General features: G+C 38.3%; 1 protein-coding gene across 6 annotated transcripts in view; it reads right to left on the reverse strand.

Annotated features, from left to right (window-relative positions):
• The window catches only part of TFPI (tissue factor pathway inhibitor), a 66,655-nt gene that overhangs the window by 17,244 nt on the left and 31,794 nt on the right, over positions 1 to 17,617 (reverse strand). For all 6 annotated transcript variants that reach the window (XM_030952882.1, XM_030952881.1, XM_030952883.1 and 3 more), the window contains 2 exons: positions 8,506 to 8,625; positions 1,013 to 1,213 (listed from right to left, as the gene is read on the reverse strand). In XM_030952882.1, coding sequence (XP_030808742.1) covers positions 1,013 to 1,213; positions 8,506 to 8,620 — 316 coding nt within the window. In that variant the 5' untranslated portion in view covers positions 8,621 to 8,625. The remainder of the gene's footprint in view (positions 1 to 1,012; positions 1,214 to 8,505; positions 8,626 to 17,617) is intronic.

The raw sequence follows: 17,617 nt of genomic DNA on the forward strand, positions 1-17,617 counted from the left end.
AACAAGATACAGAGTACTTTTGATCAGGAAATACAGATGTGCTAAAAAACAGACAATGTAACCGATTTAAAGCCTGACCTAAACACTATGTAGATGTGAATTCTGGAAGGGATGGAAAAATAGGTAAGAGACACGTATATTTGTTGCCAGACAAAAACTGAAGCTATAAATTACCTTGTCACATATGCAGTCAGCTTTGCTCAGAAAACACAAATAGGAGCTTCTGAAATCAATTTTCTAATCCGAAATTTTTCGGAAGTGTTTTTTGTAACCTATAAGAACTTGCTGTGCTTGCAAGTGGCCTATGCTAATCCTAGAAGATACAAGTCTTCTAATTTTCATCCAGTTGTGTGAGGAATATGTACAATGCTGAAAACCTTAATTACAAGGATGAATTTTAATAGCAAAACCAGCATTCACAAAGCCCTTGGTGCACATTGTGCTGTGTATCATATGTTAGATCTCATTTTCTTTTTTTCCTATGATTAACTGAGGAGGATTCAATAAAATAAAGTTGAAAAATAGCCATAACTGCCATTTTTAATGAGAATTATCTACTACTGTAGTAGTAACTATGCTGAAACAGAGAAGACGGCCAAAATTTTGCACAACTTCCATCAGCTTCTCAAGTAAAGGACAAACCTGGGTTCAAAACTTGTGTTAGACACTTTGAAAGCCATAAAGAACATCTTTGCTACCCACCAGCTTAGCCCAGCCTCATAATCAATTTCACTTAAGAACTCATCCAAAACAGGGCTCTAGCTAGAAAATAAGATTCCTTGCCATGGTGTCTCTATTCCACAGGTACACTACAAAACCCATCTGTCTTTCCACACCACGTAAAATAATTCAGATGACTGCAGCCTACTTGGGAACATAATTAGAGGAATCGTATTTCTGTCATAATAGGAACTGAAGAGAGCTTCTACTTCCCCAATTCAAGTGGTTTGTGAATGAGAAATAACAGCTGCAAATGAAGGCTTGGTAGGAGGGTGAGAGAATGGGTACTGGCCTTTTGGCACACACTTCTCCTGGCATTCCTCCAGCGTCAGGAAGTTGTTCTCATTGCCATGGCATCCACCATATTCAAACACCTCGCACTTGCGGCTCTTGATGCTGAAGAAATATCGGATGTGGATGGCTTTGCACGGGCCTTCGTCTGCTTTCATGGCACAGAACGAGTGCACCAGCTTCAGTGGAGGCAAAGCAGCGCCTGGAGCACAGGGGAGAAGCAGAATAGCCGAGTTAGTTTGCTTCACACTGCATGGTGTAACTCCCAGATGAAGTTGCTTGTGTGCTCTGCTAGAGAGGCACTGCACAACATCTGTCTGCAGAGCTCCCAGCACACCGAACAGATGTAGAAAGAAAAACATCATCTGCATTGGAACACAGATTCCATTCGATCAATTCAAATGTGTGGCTTCAATTTTCCACCAAAACAGCTCACAGTACGAACTTCAACTCCTCATCACAAACCTCTAAACAGTTATGGAGCGCGGCTGAGTCACAGGAGCTGGGGTGCAGTGCTGAATAACAAAAACACACAAAGACACAAAGACCACCAGGGCAGAAAGGTTTCCTTGGGCTCTCCTCCATGCGCTGCTCCCAGAGAACTTGGCTCATGAAGGAGCTGCCAGGGAGCAGTGTGGGATGGCCAGAGGCCTGCAGAGGGCATCCCTCTCCTGTCAGATGGCACTGCTCTGGGACACAAGCCCTGCTGGCACTACTGACAGGCACCAGACACTTTTTCCTTTCATCTGACCCTTCTCACAGCACAGCTTTCAACTGCAAACAACTAGAAAGTCAAGGCAAAATGAAGGTGAAACTTTTAAAATTGTGTCATTTCTGTCTTTCAATATATATTAGGTCAGGGAATGTTCTAGGTAAATTTTTATAGGCATTGTGAAGAACACTAGCAAAGTTTCACCTTGTCAATGTCTATAAGGAAATTCTGGTCAACAATCCAGTTCCTGATACTGTTCCCTTACAAATATATGGTTAATATACTTTTCTGTTTTGCTTTTCCAAGGCAGTATTTCCAAGGCAGAGGGTTTTGGAAACTCTACAGAGCTTGTGGGCTTGCCATAGGAGCCAGAAGAACAGACCTAAAGTTTTTCATTCATTCACCTACAGCAGATGTCTCAGAACATATATGCAAATATATCTATCTGTGCTCTTTGCAGTGGCCCAGGAAGGAGGAAAAAAAAAACAAGGCAAGAGTTTACATGATCATGTAATCATTACAGATTCCTACTCTTACTAGTTTAGATTTCCTGTTTTAATTAAAAGAATCCATGAAAATCAGTCTTTATGTCATGGTTAAAGGGGAACTTGTGTACTTACTACCCACCTGCTCTGTGGATATATAATTTTAGCATCTAAAATTGAGCTTATTAGATGAACTTTGAATTAAAATCAAAGAACTGACATAAATCCTCATACGTACTGAGGTCCACAGAAGTTTACTAGTTTTATTCCATTTGAGCCACTTACGACTATTAAACCTACAGAAAAGAAACAAATTTCAGCACTAAAATCTTTTAAGCAATAGTATTTAAGTCCTTGAAAAAACTAACAACCTCTATTACACAATAACTACCGACAGAACAATCAGATCTTCCAAAAGTGAACCATTTGATGTAAAAATACATATAAAAAGGACTCAACTAATAGAATTTAAATTCTATTTAAATATTCAGTCCCCAAAATAGTTTGTGACTTATTGACTATTGGTGAAAATAAATTTTCGGGTTTTGAAGCTGGGTATATAGATTTGAAAAGATTATTGAAGACTGTACAATAGGAAATATTGATGAAATAAAATTAATCATTATAAGAGATGTTAGATTTGGTAAACAAGATTCCAGAATTCATTAGCAGAATTCTGAGTCCACAAAGATTTAGTATTTAGAAATCACAAAAAATGCCAAGTTGGACTTCAAAGACTCTAAAGTTCTCCAAAAGGCTTGGGAATCCTTTGGAAGGGATTTTAAAATGCTCAGCTTAAAAAGTTGAGAGGATACTGAATTGCAAAATGAAATTTTGGATTTCCCCTGCTCAGTACCAGGGAAAAAAATGCCTTAAAAACACCAAAGTTTTCAGTAAGTTATGAACTCACTCCTGAAATGTTAAAATCAAACACTCAAAGCTCCACGGGAACCAATCCAACTCAGATGTGGTGGGGGTGAGGGCTGGCAGCTGGTTTATGAACACGTCATTTTCTTGGCACCCAGAAATGAGATCCCCTCTGTGACCTCTGCCAGTGACCCAGTTCAGTCTACAAGAGGTTGTGAAAACTGACCAGGTTTCTTAACCACCAACATTTCAGACACATGGTTATGTCAGCTCATTTTCTTGCTGCATTGCACCATCCCAGTGTGGTGGGCTATCCAAACAAAAACAGCATGCAAACATTTTTGCAAAACTACACCAAGAGGATGAACAAATGGCTCAGCAGAGTTCATCCTGGGAACTTTCTGCTCTCCATTCCTAGCCCACTTCCCATCAGACCCACAGAACAAAATCATTGTTTTGGTTACCTCCTAAGGCCTTTCCCCTGCAGTCACAGGGATGCTGCTAACCACTGTCAGATGTCCTGACATCTGCTGAGAACATAATGACCGTTTCACACTTCTTGGCAATCACTCAGTTTCCTAGGAATGCTAGAAAGCTGCCATAGTTTGAGTAAAATCTGTACCCTATCAAAGCCCCAGGGGCCAAACCCTCCAAGTCCAAACAGTAACCAAGTGACTCTGAAGAAAGAGGTCTCCAAGGGATTGGTCGGAACTGAGTCATTCTTCTGTCTGGAAACAGTGAAAGAATGCTTCCCCATTATTTTACACCTGGGAGCACTTAACTCACACAGATGATATAAAATTAGCTTTCCTTCTCAGATTAGAGCAGCAGATGAGAAGGCAAGCAGGAGTATTTGCCCATAGACACATATCTGCCTGTACTTGTTTCATTTGTGGAATATACCTTGACAAAATTAATTCCTAGTGTAAGGACTCATCCTCTGCTCTTGAACACTGGGACAAAGTGTTATTACATTTTAGGTGCTGTGTGAAAAGCACAGGATATAACATTTAGTGAAGATGTCTGTCAGGAAAGTCAGTAAAAATTCCTCAGCAGAAACAGAGGAAGATAACACTTGAATGAATGTTAATGGAGTTTCTCATCCAAGTGAAGTAAAATTCCAAGCAATCTGAAGCAGTCAGCTCTAGGATTTCACTACTCTCCTTGTAAGACAGCCCTTTTTTTGGTAGTATACTGCCTGAACATTCTTTATTATATATTAAATAATTTTTACTTCATGCATAGGCAAAATAATTGAAAGTCACATATACACACATGGCGAATCAGTCTTGTTTTTCCAATCCATCATTTATGTCTTGCAATTCAAGGCTGTTGAAGGAGAGAAAGTTGATTCCTGCACTCTCAACCTTGATTTTGGGCTTTCCAAGTCCAGTTGCTTCCCTGGTTGCTTGAAGCCTTGGTGATGCAGCAGCTGCCCTGCACTCACAGCATCAGTTCAGTAGCCCAAACCTCTGCCCATTCTCTTTTTATTGGAAGATTTTGTCTCCTCTTAATTATCTCCATGCTAAATAAACTCCTTTCTTCTCATCTTTTTGTTGGCCTTGCTTTCTAATCCTCTCATAACTCTTATTTGAATGATTCCTATTGGTCTGGATTCCTGATAAAATGTGCTGCTGAGAGTTGAATATAATCCTCTACCTGACACATTACTACTTGCAAATAGAGTGGAATAATTATCCTTTGGTTTGTTCCTTAACCCAACACAAAATCACTTGCCTTTTGACATTGACTATAATGCTAATCACTTTAACATTTAATTAATTTTGTAATGCTCTGTAACTTCCATTGACTTTCCAGCAAATAGAACCTTGTTATACAGGTGCTTCAACATTAATATTCCATCTTGTATTTATGATTGCATTATCTCTCCTCCTTAAGTATAGCACATTGCATGTGTCATTTAAAAAATTAATTTAAGCTCTCATGTTAGATCTGGTTCTGTTGGATATTTATTACTCATCCAATTTAGACACCTGGTCCAGATACATAAAGAATTCCTGTATAATTGTAGGACTGTACTAGCCTAGACCAAGACATTTTGTTATAAATACATTAAATAATGATTACAGCTGATGCTCACTGTCACACAGAAGTTATTACTTCCCATACTAAAACTGGAAAAAAACCCAGCAAAATCCCCTCTCCCTTTTCTTAAATGTTTTAATGTAATGGCTTCCTTACATTAGCTGCATGAGCACCATACACCCATTGCTCTGTTTAACAGCCAGTGCACTCCCCAGACTGTGTTAAGACCAAAGTAATGCCCATGAAATGGCTGACAATGAGAATGAGCTCCTTGCAGGGATTTTTTGTCACTACTTTCTTCCTGCAGTCCTTCATCCTTCCTGCTTTTTGCAGCTGTCAAACAAGATGGGGCCAGGACTGTTCCTGTACAGCACAGCCTTTCTCACCTTTGTTGTCACTCTCACGGCAACTTTTGCCACTCAAGGGGACAGTTTGGACACCACTCCTCATTTCAGTGCAGTCATTTCACTAAGAGAGCTCCAAAAAGCTGCAGCCAGCCCTGATGCAGCCCTGAGCACAGGTTATCCAGGCAAGGCTCTGTTACCACTTCACTAGAAAGCAGAGCACTGCTACAAAAGCAGGAGTGGTGAATGATGCCTCTAATCCTTTTACATTAGTACCAGCGAAAACAATACCTTTCCTCTGGATGTAGGCATAACAAAAGACTCTAATTTGGCTTTCAGACTCTTGTGGATAATCTGCAGGGCTGCTTGATAAAAAGACTTCCCTTTAATTAGGAAAATGAACTGATTCCTATACTACACCTGAAGCACAATAAATATGAAAGGTAAGCGTTATGGAGGAGTTGCTTTTCAGAACAGAGATATGAATTGGGAGAATAAAGATCACAAGTATTTCTGAATTTTTATGTAAAAATACTTTGTTTTAGTTTGCTTAGGTTATGTGTTCTTAACTTTATGAAAATTTCCATGGTTATCCTTAATTATAAAGATATGCTGTCATCTTTCCAGCCTTCCTTGGCAATGTCTCCCTTTGATAAGTGGTATCAATACTAAGCACCTTGTCACTAATGAATAGCTGTTTCTTTTCTCTCCATCTTTGTCAGTTTGACAGCTTCCCACCCACACACTGTTCAGTGCTCTTCCTACTCTGTGTTTCCTACATTTTTTTAGAGGCAGGCACATTTATTCTTGGCAAGCTTTCACATATGAATAAAAAGCACATTCAATTTGTGAGTCATTTTCTTCAGGCTTTGGAACATCGGCTACAGTGCTGCCTACCACATAAGGGATTAATGAACAGTATGCATAACCTGGTTATTTTTATACCCTTCATTTTTCTTATTATATTCATCTATTGATGGAAAAATGACAGATTTTGCTGGAAGAGAACAAATTAAAAATATTTTTATTACATTGGGCTTGACCCTGCAATCTTGATTATTGCCGTGATTAAAATAGACAAAAGCCCACTTCTTAAATTCACAAAGCACTTTTACTCAATGTGATCCAAAAGTATGACATTAAAAATAATGGATGCACAGAATTAATTTTATCCTTTAATACCTGAAATTTATGGAATGCTGGAGTAAAATGCCATTGCTTTATAATCATCTAACATCAAAAACAAATGTTATCAATGATATTGCAGCCCACAAAATTTCGACATTTAAAGTCTGAGTCCAGAAGTTAAATCTTGAGAAACCACAAATAAAATTTTAATTAACAACAATCTAAATATTTAGTGAAAACAGTACAGCAAAAGCTTTTTTATTATAAACACTACAACTGAGTCCTCAGTAGTCACAAAAACAGGATCCTACTTTAATGTCTAAGCGTCACATCTGATGGGTTTTTACTTCAGAATTAAAGCCAGAAGTTCAGAATTGTTTCTCTTGCTAAATCAGTTAGTGGTCACATAATCCTAAGTAACCAGTTGCAAAATAACCAGAGGAAAAATAATCCCCAGTAAAATGACTATTTAATTTCCCTGAGATTATTTACTTATTTTCTTCGATAAACAAAGCAAATAGAAGAAAAAAAATTAAGCCATCAGATTTCTTGTTATGGTGACAAAGTGTGCAAGCTGGTTTGGCCTTCATGACCTGCAAGCTTAGCTAAGAATTTATACAGCACTAAAAGTTGTGGGGCAAAGATAAATCTGACTTTGCCCTCCAACAAAAAGGGCATTTTTGTGCTTCAGAGTTTAAAAGAAACAAGTTTATTCTTCATGAACCAGTCTTTACTACACAGCCATTCTAGTCATTCATTTAACCTGGAACAGCACATATATTAAATTGTAGTGACTAATTGTGACACGGTCCTATCTTAGTATAGCCATGACTGTGCACAACTACTATTTCTGTCTCAAAGAGCACTGCTGCAAAAGTCGGATAGAGAGAAATAGTCTGGATGGAAATACGACAAAACACAGCAAAAAGGTTCCCCTTAGCTGCACTTTCATTTGCGCTTCAAAATCAGACTTGTCAAAAAATAGCATCCACTCCAGAGTCCTCTGCAGCTTAGGGAAGTGATCACAGTTTCAAGTCACTTCCTCAAAGGAAAAAGGAATACTTTAGTGTGGCCCCAGCAGTGTATGTTCCCCTCATCTTTCTCGGAATTGTTTGGGAAAAAACTGAAATACCCTTCACAAGGATATCCAGTCTAGAGTTCTGATAAATCTTAATTTCAGTGAAGTAAACAATGATTTTACTATGGCGAAAAATCAAGAACATCCCCATTTCTAACAGTCACACTGCTTTTCTATAAAAAATTTTCAGCTAGTGAGTTTTTAGTCATAGAGTTGTAGAATATCCAGAGTTGGGAGGGATTAACAAGGATCAAGTCCAACTCCTTTATTTATTCAGTGATATCAAATCACTTGGGCAATACAAAGACCTTCGTTAAGGCCCAGGAAAACTACCAGGACAGTAATTGTATCATCTTTAAATCCAACATTGCAAATTAACTGTGACTCAAGAGATCTGTGCATGCAACAGAGCAACATCAATCTACAATGGTATTAATCATATGTTTGCTTTTTCTGTGTGAGGAAATAAAGCCTGAGTAACCAGCTCTATGTTTCCTTGCCTGAACATTGAGCTTTTCCGTGCTGCTAAAGCAGAGCTTTAAAGGAATCATCTTGACATCTACCCAGTGTTTGATTAGGATTAGATGTTCCAAACAGCTTGGTAAACAGAAGCCCCAGCAGAAGGCAATTTTGCTAAAGCTTAATAGAAAATTATAAGCATCCCTCTCTTAACTAGGCACCGTTTTCAGCTTAGTCCCAATTTCCAAAGTTTCCCACAAAAGTTCTCAAGTACAGAATTATGCCTGCAGTGCATTTTAACATAGTGGGCTTTTGAGTTGTTTGAGCGTTTGTTTTTTGTTGGTTGAGTTTTAGGTGTTTTCTAGGATCTCTTACCCACAACATGCTCTTCTTTGCTGTCATCCAGCTCAGCAGTTGCGTGCCTGGCTATACAGAAGAGTAGCAAGATAAAGGGTGAAGGTGAGGAACGTCCCTTCTTTCTTCCCTTCATTTTTCCTGTGTAACATAAAAGTGAGAATTGACAAATTCAGTCAGATTCCTTGAGCATTCTGCAAAAGTTATTAACAGGGCAGAGCACAGCCCTGTGGGCAGACACACAAACTGGGAGCTTTGGAGATAATGTGAGCTCTTTTAGTATAAACCTCTTGTAAGCACAATGAAACGCAAGACAAGGACTGCAGCTGTGCTCAGCAGATTGCAAGTCTCCTGTCCCATCTCCAGTCCAGGTTAGAGGCACTGCTACTGCTTTCATTCTAAGCCCCAGCTGAAATCACGTCCTGGAACACATCATGACACAAAATATAACACTTGGTACTTTTAATGTCCTGGCATTAATTACACAATGTAGTATTGCTCGCCAAGTCAAATCATTTCAAGTTTTACTCCATCTGCAGAACCTAGATTCATTACCACAACATTTTCAAACAAATGTTTAATCACTTTATAATTAGTAAGCTCCCAAATTACTAAATTGTATTTCAGAGGAATCAGTGAACTTTTTGTAGCATAGGCTTCAGTGCCTTAAGCAGGATTTTGTATCTTGTGCATCTCTTTAATACTGAGAACTTAAGTTCAGAGCTATTATTTTTCACTTTGAAGCAGTGCAATCATTGACAGAAGAAAAACACTTCTATTCCATGGCAGCTGGCATGTTCATGTTGCTAAAGACAAGGTTATGCATGCACACATGAAATTAACTCCAGAAAACTTTTGCTTTAACTTTTTAAAAAATGCCTATTTTCCAACTAACTAAAAGTTCCTTAAGGATCTCTGGATTTTAATTAGAAAATAAACCCAAAGTCTTCTTTGTTACCAACAGATCAATTCCCTATTCATAATAGGGAATAGAAGGTAGTTCCCTACCCTCTTCTCTTAAAAGTACAGCATTAAATTTCTTTTGGCTATGTTAATTAATATTAAGTAAATAAAACCTAAAAATCTAAGGGCTAGGAAGTTTCTCATCTTCAGACACTCTTTGGTCTTGAGTGTTCTTGTTTACATGCCTGTGAAGACAGCATGGTCTTCACCAAATCAGAGCCACAATTCTCATTTCTCTAGAAAACTTAGCAATTTTTTTCCTCTGCATACTCAGTGTTTTCCCAGCTTGCAGCATATCATAAAAAGGAAATTAATTCTTAAAAACAACTCTTGGTGAAATCATGAGCAGCACTAACTATTTAGGTAATTTTTAAATTTGACAATGCCCTTTAGAAGGCTTCAGTATATTATGTAGGGAAAACTACTGAGAGTTCTTCCTTTATTTTTTTTTTCTAATAATAATGGAAGAACGCTTTTGGTTTTAAAGGAATTTCTTTTTTAGCCAGAAAATATGACCATGGTAAATTCCACATCATAATGTGTTCTTGCCTAAACAAACAAAAAATTGCAAGTCTTTGATTCCTTCTCGACTCAATTATTAAGCCTAACTTCTAACAGGAACAAATAAAAGGCTTTATCCACATACAGTTCAGCAAAACATTCTGCAAACTAATACAGATCTCATTTTGTGCTTTTAATCATGATTTTAAAATCTTTCCTCAAATACTATTCTTTAGCACTGCAAACAAATTTGGAAATTATTATTTTCTAGAAGAGATGGAATAACCTCTCTTGGATTAGAAACCAGTGCACAAGTTTTGAAATATTCCCTAAATGAAAAAATGAGCAAGAGCTAGAGTATTTTTCAAAGAAATAGATGTAGCACCTTTTATCATAATTCTAACTAGAACTCCAGTTTTACAATCCTTTATATACAAAGTTTTGTAGTACCCGACCTTGGAGGAATTATGCATTTTTATCCAAATGTTAAAAAGAAAAGGAGTTACACATCTTTAAATTCGCCCCTGATAAAAAGTCCAGTCATGCTTTAAAATAGACAGTAACTCTGTACATGGCAACCTGAAGTTGCCCAAGACTGCCTTTGGATTTGAGAGGCATCTGATTTGTGATGTTTAGTTTGACATCAGCTAAAATTAAAATAAATCCACACTAATAAAAATGGTATGGGGAGAAATATTAAGTAAAAAAAATTCAAAGAACTGCACAGACAGTGAGCATTACAATACAAAAAAGTTGGTGATAATTTGACATTTTCTAGGCTCACTTAAAGCAGAAATACCATAAAATATTCAGATTTCATACTTAGATATAAAGTAATAACTTTCAAACTGCCTGGCTCCAGTGAGGTCACTGGAATAAAAAAATTACAAAATACAGTTATAATTTTTGAAATTACATGGGAAAGAGCAAATTTCTAGCTGATTGTTTTCCTTAGAAGTAATCATTGACACAATTGTGGCTCATCATAAAGGAACTTGCTAATTATCCACATGGATTAGTTCCAGGTTTGTCCTCGAGCCCTCATTTTCCATGTTTGAGTTTTTCCAAACATACCATCAAAACTCTCACTAGTTCAGCAAAACTGTATTTGAATTTGAGTTTTTATCACTTAAACTGAAGCTTTGGTTTCTGCTTCCAGGAATCCACAGAGCATAGATTTAGATTGCAAAATTTAGTAATCAGTTTTTAGTCAGTTATCCCATATTCTCAAAACCTTTTCCCCAAGCAGAACACAGGCAATCAGGCAGAAATAGAAATCCTTAATAAGTTCCTATTTTCTTTTCCATTTGGAAATAGAATTGTGTGTATTGTGAGCTGCCATACAGCATTGTCCCTGTGTGTTTATGAGGACAAATTACTGCATTTGTGCAGAGAACAAAACCCATCCCAGGGTACAGTATTTCTATTCTTCCACTCAACTCCTACATTTCCCTTAAAAGGAAGGGTCAAAAGTGCGTCAAAAGCTGGGCATCTCCATGCTTGGGCCAGCTCCCAGCAGGAACAATGCAAGCTGTGCAGCAGCCTATCTGCCTTGCTGCAAGCCTCCTGAACAAACACAACCTCCTTTATCTTCCTGCTACCCTTCCCTGGAGGTCACACAGTCCCAGAACATTGGGTCAGGTTTGGGTGGAGGTGGGATGAGTGGGGTGAAGGTTTTGGTAATAAAATGCTTAAATCCTTCCGTAGTCTAATCATTTCTTATTATTCCTGAAGGAAGAATGAAATCCCAGATCAAAACGTACTTGGCACGGGATTTTCAATTAAAACCCAAACCCTCTAGAAAAAGTCCAGGTTTTCTGACTGGATGTTCAGCTGCCCAGTAACAGAACTTTAAAGCTGTAAGCCCCTCATGATACTGGAATAATTTTTTTAAAGCACTCTGATTTTTTTGTTGTTGTTGTATTTGTATGGAGTGCACAATTTAAAATACTTCATCTATGATATTTGGCTAGTAAAATGTCAAATGCACACACTGGTGAAACATGTGTGTCATGAGAAAAATAGGAAATGTGGCAATTTTAAACAGGTCATGTTTAACTGTCTATTTCAGCCACATTCTGAAAATTTCTGAGAGTAAATAAAGCCTTTTCCTCCAGAAGGATTCTAGCTTAGGACAGCCAGGTGTCAGTCCAGCATTAATATTCTACATCATGGTATCATTAGTGTGTATTTCATACAGACAATTCCTAAGGAACTGGCATTCTACTGCTCCCAAACTCCCCCACCTTTTAATGAGACATTTTATAACAGACAACAAGAATTTTACTTGACAAAGAAGATCAAAGGTCTGTGGATAATAATTAGCACTGATTTACTGACTGATTTAATTAAGCACTTTCATTTAGTGCAATTAGCTTCCCTCAGGCTGAAACACAGGTAGCCAAGGCAGATCACAAGCAATCAAGGAAGCTCCCAGTTACAGATCCTTATCACCTGGCCTTATAGCCAAGACTTTTTCTTCCTGACATCCAAAACAAAAATAGAAGGAAGATCTCAAGATGTTCTTGCCAAAAGCAGAAAAGTATAAAACTCAGTGTCTTGTCCGTTGCAACCTTTGGAGATAGGAGTTTTTCTTTTTTTTTTTAACCCAGCAGTCTTTTCAACAGCAATTTCTGTAGGTCCCTGAATGTTTAGTCACAAACTTTTTTTTTTTTTCCCCAGTGTGGCATTTATCTCTAACACACTAACTGGAAAAATAAAACTAGTATTTCCCATAGTACCCAAAAAAAGACATCCTTAGAAAAAGGCCTAAAGTGACATTGCAATGATGGTAAAAGTGACTCATTCACACTGACAGCCCAGGAAACAGAAACACACACACACAAAAAGGCAGAGGATATAATTAAGTAGAGGAATTAGTAGCAGAAGGTAGGATGTGCATGGCCAGGGTCCATTTTAGCACAACCTAAAATGAAGGATTAAAAAGTCTAACTAGACAGGATTATAAAACTTCTGATATACAAGCAGACCTTTTTCAGTTCCCTGTAGTTCAGAGGCATTGCCTTTGCCCTGTGATACCTTGCACTGCCTCCTGGGACTTGTGTGACACAGGTTTCATTAGTCTTATCTGCAGCATTGTCAACCAGCTGGCAGAGTCAGTGTTCCCTTTAAAATTATTTTACAACAGGTGCTGGTCTGGAGCTGTTTTCTCATTCCCTCAGCTGTAAATATGAAGAATGGAGTGAGCAGGAATTCCATCACCTCTGTTCTGCTGGTGGTACCTGAGTCAGTGATGAGCTGTCAATTAAACTGACTGCCACCAGAGCCTTGTGCTGGCACAGCAGCTTGATAAGCTCAGGTAGTGCACTGTGAATCACGAGCATGCAAACATTACTGACTGAAGTGAAAGCTATGGGAATCCCACTCTCATCCCAAATTATTTCCCTTTTTCTGTGCCCTGCTGTGGCAGCTTTCAGTCTGTGTCAGTCCTGGGACCAGGGACTCCATCTGCTTCCTCCAAGAACTTCAAATTCCTTCTTGTCATGAAAGAGAACTTTGGTTGGTTACCTACCTTTCACCATTTAGCACAAATGTTTTGCTGCTGTGCTATTTCAGTCTCTGAAATTACCTAGTGAGAACTGGAAAGTGAAGTGAAAATTGGGAACTATGGAGAAAATTTGGAAAAACTAATGTTTTTATTTGCTTTTATGCTAAAAAGTTGTATAACCTGATGTCACTGGTTCAGATTTAAACTCCCACCTTCTTTCTGCTTTTATGAAGGATGTAAATGCTGCTTTCCAAGAACACCAAATAATTGAAAAGAAAAACCTTGCCATATTTTGAAATGGAAATATAAAAAAAATAAAGTTGATTAATAAACCCAGTACAAGAAATCCTTCTTTCTTATATGCCTGTGGACCTCTTGCCTTTTCATTTTCCTTGTTAGCTTCTTTCACTCTTGCTTTAAAACTGTTTTCCATTTTCCCAGCTTAGGTCCAGGACCTATTTTTTCCCTTCTGCTTGTCTGTTCCCATCTGGCACTAGGTACTTCTGCCATCCTGTCTCCTCTCAACTTCCCTTGTGACACAGCTCCAGACCCTAAACTCCTCCTCCACTGAGTTCTCCTCCTTGCCTGGCTCAGTCAGGTGTCCCATCCATGGTATCCATGACCCTAGAGCTGGGAACTGGATATAATCAGCTAGGCAGAGCTGTAGTGACTGTAAACCTTGGCTACAGAAGCCTGTAAACAATTTTCCTAACTCCTTGACCAAGCAGTGCAGAGCACCCGATGCAACAGTCAAAGGGAACTATAACTTCTGAAATTAAGACTGATTTATTAAAATAACTGCAATTTTCACAGGACCACTGGGTTTGTCTGCAGCAAATCACATAACTATCTCATTTTCATTTCAATATAGCTTTCAACAGGGAAAAGAAATCTTTTGCTCCTATCAAAATATTTTTACATGTGTACTAAAGCAAATAACTTGCTTACATAATTTCATAAATCTTAATAAACAAAAAAACCCCACTACACTCAAGCCTGAACTGCTCAGGCAGAAACTATCCGTTGGTAGCAAAAATATTGGCCATCTGATCTTATTTTCAAACAGGGAATGCTTTCAGTATCCTAATAAAAACCACTCCAGAGCACAGGATCATCTAGCAAAACAAACAAGCAGCAATATTAGTTACATCTAAGCACCATAAAGTGTCTAACCTGGTTTTTTTCCCTAGCAGTTTGGACTGGAAAAGTCCAGCCCATGTGTTCAAGTCTCAGCTGTCCTTATGGATAAAAAGTGAATTTAGATGTCAATTAGCTTAGCACAACCTGCTTTTCTAGTGGGGAGAGGAATTTCAGCACTATATTATATATATGTCATCCAGTGGTGTGTAATTTCCCATTTGCACATACTGTGGAAGCATGACCACTCAATCAGGTGCTGAAAATACCACAGGCAGGCACAGGAGGAGACTGCTGCCACAGTGATGCCCCTTGTGACTGGTTTTGGTCATACCCAGTCACCTCTTGTAACCTCACCATCCCATCAATCACATTTTCACACATACAGAGGTTCAAACACAAATTTCCCTGCTCTGTCAGGCAAGTTGAGCTCACCTGGTCTGGCTTCCTAGCAGGAGACACCACAGACACTTTTCCTGCAGTGGATTTGTGATTGTCACACAGGTCAGAAATGCTGAAACTGCCTTCAGTGGGAATCACCCAGGACTCAGACTGGCTCAGATTATCATCCTACAGCCACTTTAAACCAACATGAAATAACAATGCCATAATAAAAAAGGATTGTATTCCCTTCATCTCCCACAGTGCCAGCTCCTCTGGACATAGAGTAAATGCCAACATGCTTTCTTGAAGTTCATAAAAACAATACCGAGTATTTCCTTTATATAAAATCTGTATTTCTAACTTACTTGCTGCAACTTCTCTTTTCAATGTAGCTACATTAAAATTAGTTCTCTTGGAATACTTTGTTTTCTGAAGGAAGGTTAAATTTTCTGAAAGAAAGTTGAACTTTCTTGTGATCCAACTCATACCCTAGAGTAAGCCTAGTCTTAATTTCTCACTAAACTGTAAGTCTAATTACCTGATTCAGAGCTTCACTCAGTTATTCATCAGGGAAGGTGGCAGCAATACTAAAGATGGGAAATAAATATCTGTATTAACAGCACAGGAAGTAATTAAGAAACTGAACAAAGAGTTGTGAGAGAAAATGAAAAGGATTAAAATAAATCTATTTTGCTGTGAAGTAACTACAAGGGGACAGGAATTATACAATTCTCCATATGGTTTTGCTTCATTCTGTCCCCAGGGGTACTCTGTCCCCATTGTAAAGTTAAACTGGTTTCATAAGACAAACACACAGAAGTGAGTAATTTGTCCCTCCCTGTTTTCAAAGACAGTTTTCTCTGGTTTCAGTGTGAAGAACAACTGCAGATAGGTAAGAGTCCATCAGCCTCTCCTGATTCTCTAGAGAAAAAATATGTCTGTTCAGAATGCAGCCCAAACAAACAACACCAGAAACTAATGGAATTTGACAGATTTTAAACACTTGGCTCCACAATTGAGATATGACAGTCATGTAAACCTCAATGCTACTAAGTTCTACTGATATTCTTTTTTTTAATTTTAAAATTTATTTTCTTTTTCCTATATAAATGCTTTGAGTCCTTCTGGCAGACATTCTCAGGATGAACTGAATGACAACAAAATCATGAAAGTAAAAAAGCACTTAAAGCAGATATCGCCTTATCTTACAATGCAAGCTAAAATTACTGCCAGAATCGCCTTTTTAAAGTAAATGTAGATATTAAAGTAACTTTCCAGAATGTGAAAGATTGTGTAACAGTATTTTTTTCCCCAGAGATTTTTTTTTTTCAGAAACAATCCTAATCCCACTGATATATCAGTGGGAAAAGTCTGTGTTCTGTGCCCTAAAAGTCATCCAAGATGCACAAAATCAGAATAGCATTAAAAATATCAGTGCTCCTGTGCTGGTGAACACCTGGGTACCAGTGTCTGCTTCTGTTTGTGCACTTGGAAGAGTTATTTGAGAAACAGACAGTCCTTGCAGGTAGAACTGGAGCTGAGGAATTCTCCTTCTCTAACTGTGGATCTGGATATGTTCTGAGTCTGCTAGGATGCTCCTTCTTTTACACCCTTGCTTTCTTTCTAAGATCACTTTTCCTCCAATTTGTGAAAACTTCCTCTTCCCAGAAAACTGCCTCCTTTTTGAATGCTCTCCCTCACTTCCCTTTAGATCTAAAATAGACACCAAAGAGTCAAATTTTTACCATTGGGCTTTCAAAATTACTCTCCAATGAGATTAGGGATAGATAAACTCACTGCCATTAAATTTCTATCTGTCCTGAGTCAGAAACATAAGACTCTAATTCAGCATTTAGAATATTACTAGATGAATAACAATTAAGTTTTCATGAGCAATATTAGTAAATGTGGGCACTGCACTAAAAAGCTAAATGTACCTTAAATGTCACGTAGCTACACCAGAGAGCTGAAACACTTTAAAACTCAAAAATTACAAACTATGCAATGCACAATGTGAGGACAAACACACAGATTACTGAAAGGCAATTTAAAGGGCACTCTGTGACTCTCTGGCATAAAAGTCATAAAATTTTCAAATAAATGGATTCACCAAGCAATTGGCCACATGACGGCTTTTTAATGAACCATTTCACTTGGGGCATTATTTGACAGGAGAAAAGGCCAGAGCAGGGTGTGCTTTAATCACCTTTACCTCCTCAGCACTGTCCTGTGTACACTACACCAAAGTAAACTTGATCATAATTCTGAAATTCAGCTTAAAGAATAATTCAGAGGAATCTGACATGGATACAGATACTTGCTGCCTTCACAGACAGTAATAAATGTCTCCTAGGGAAATTAAATCATGGGCAGAAGGTTCCAAAGGGCAAAGGCTGACAGCTTTACCCAAGTAGGTGCCCGGCAATTCCTCCAGCACGTCCTTGCTGTCCCTATCTGCACTGACAGCTGCACTTCCTGCCTCTGTGTCTGCCCATGAGACACTCAGGAAGGAAGGTTTATATCTTTACATGTTTCCCATGACACTTTTGTGGCTGATTCCTGGAGCACTGAGTCAGACTGACCATCCACACACTCCTCCCCCAATCCAAATTGCTGTTTTTCTCCCTACCTCTAATTTCC

The sequence above is a fragment of the Camarhynchus parvulus genome, chromosome 7, assembly GCF_901933205.1.
Source record: "Camarhynchus parvulus chromosome 7, STF_HiC, whole genome shotgun sequence".
NCBI lineage: Eukaryota > Metazoa > Chordata > Aves > Passeriformes > Thraupidae > Camarhynchus > Camarhynchus parvulus.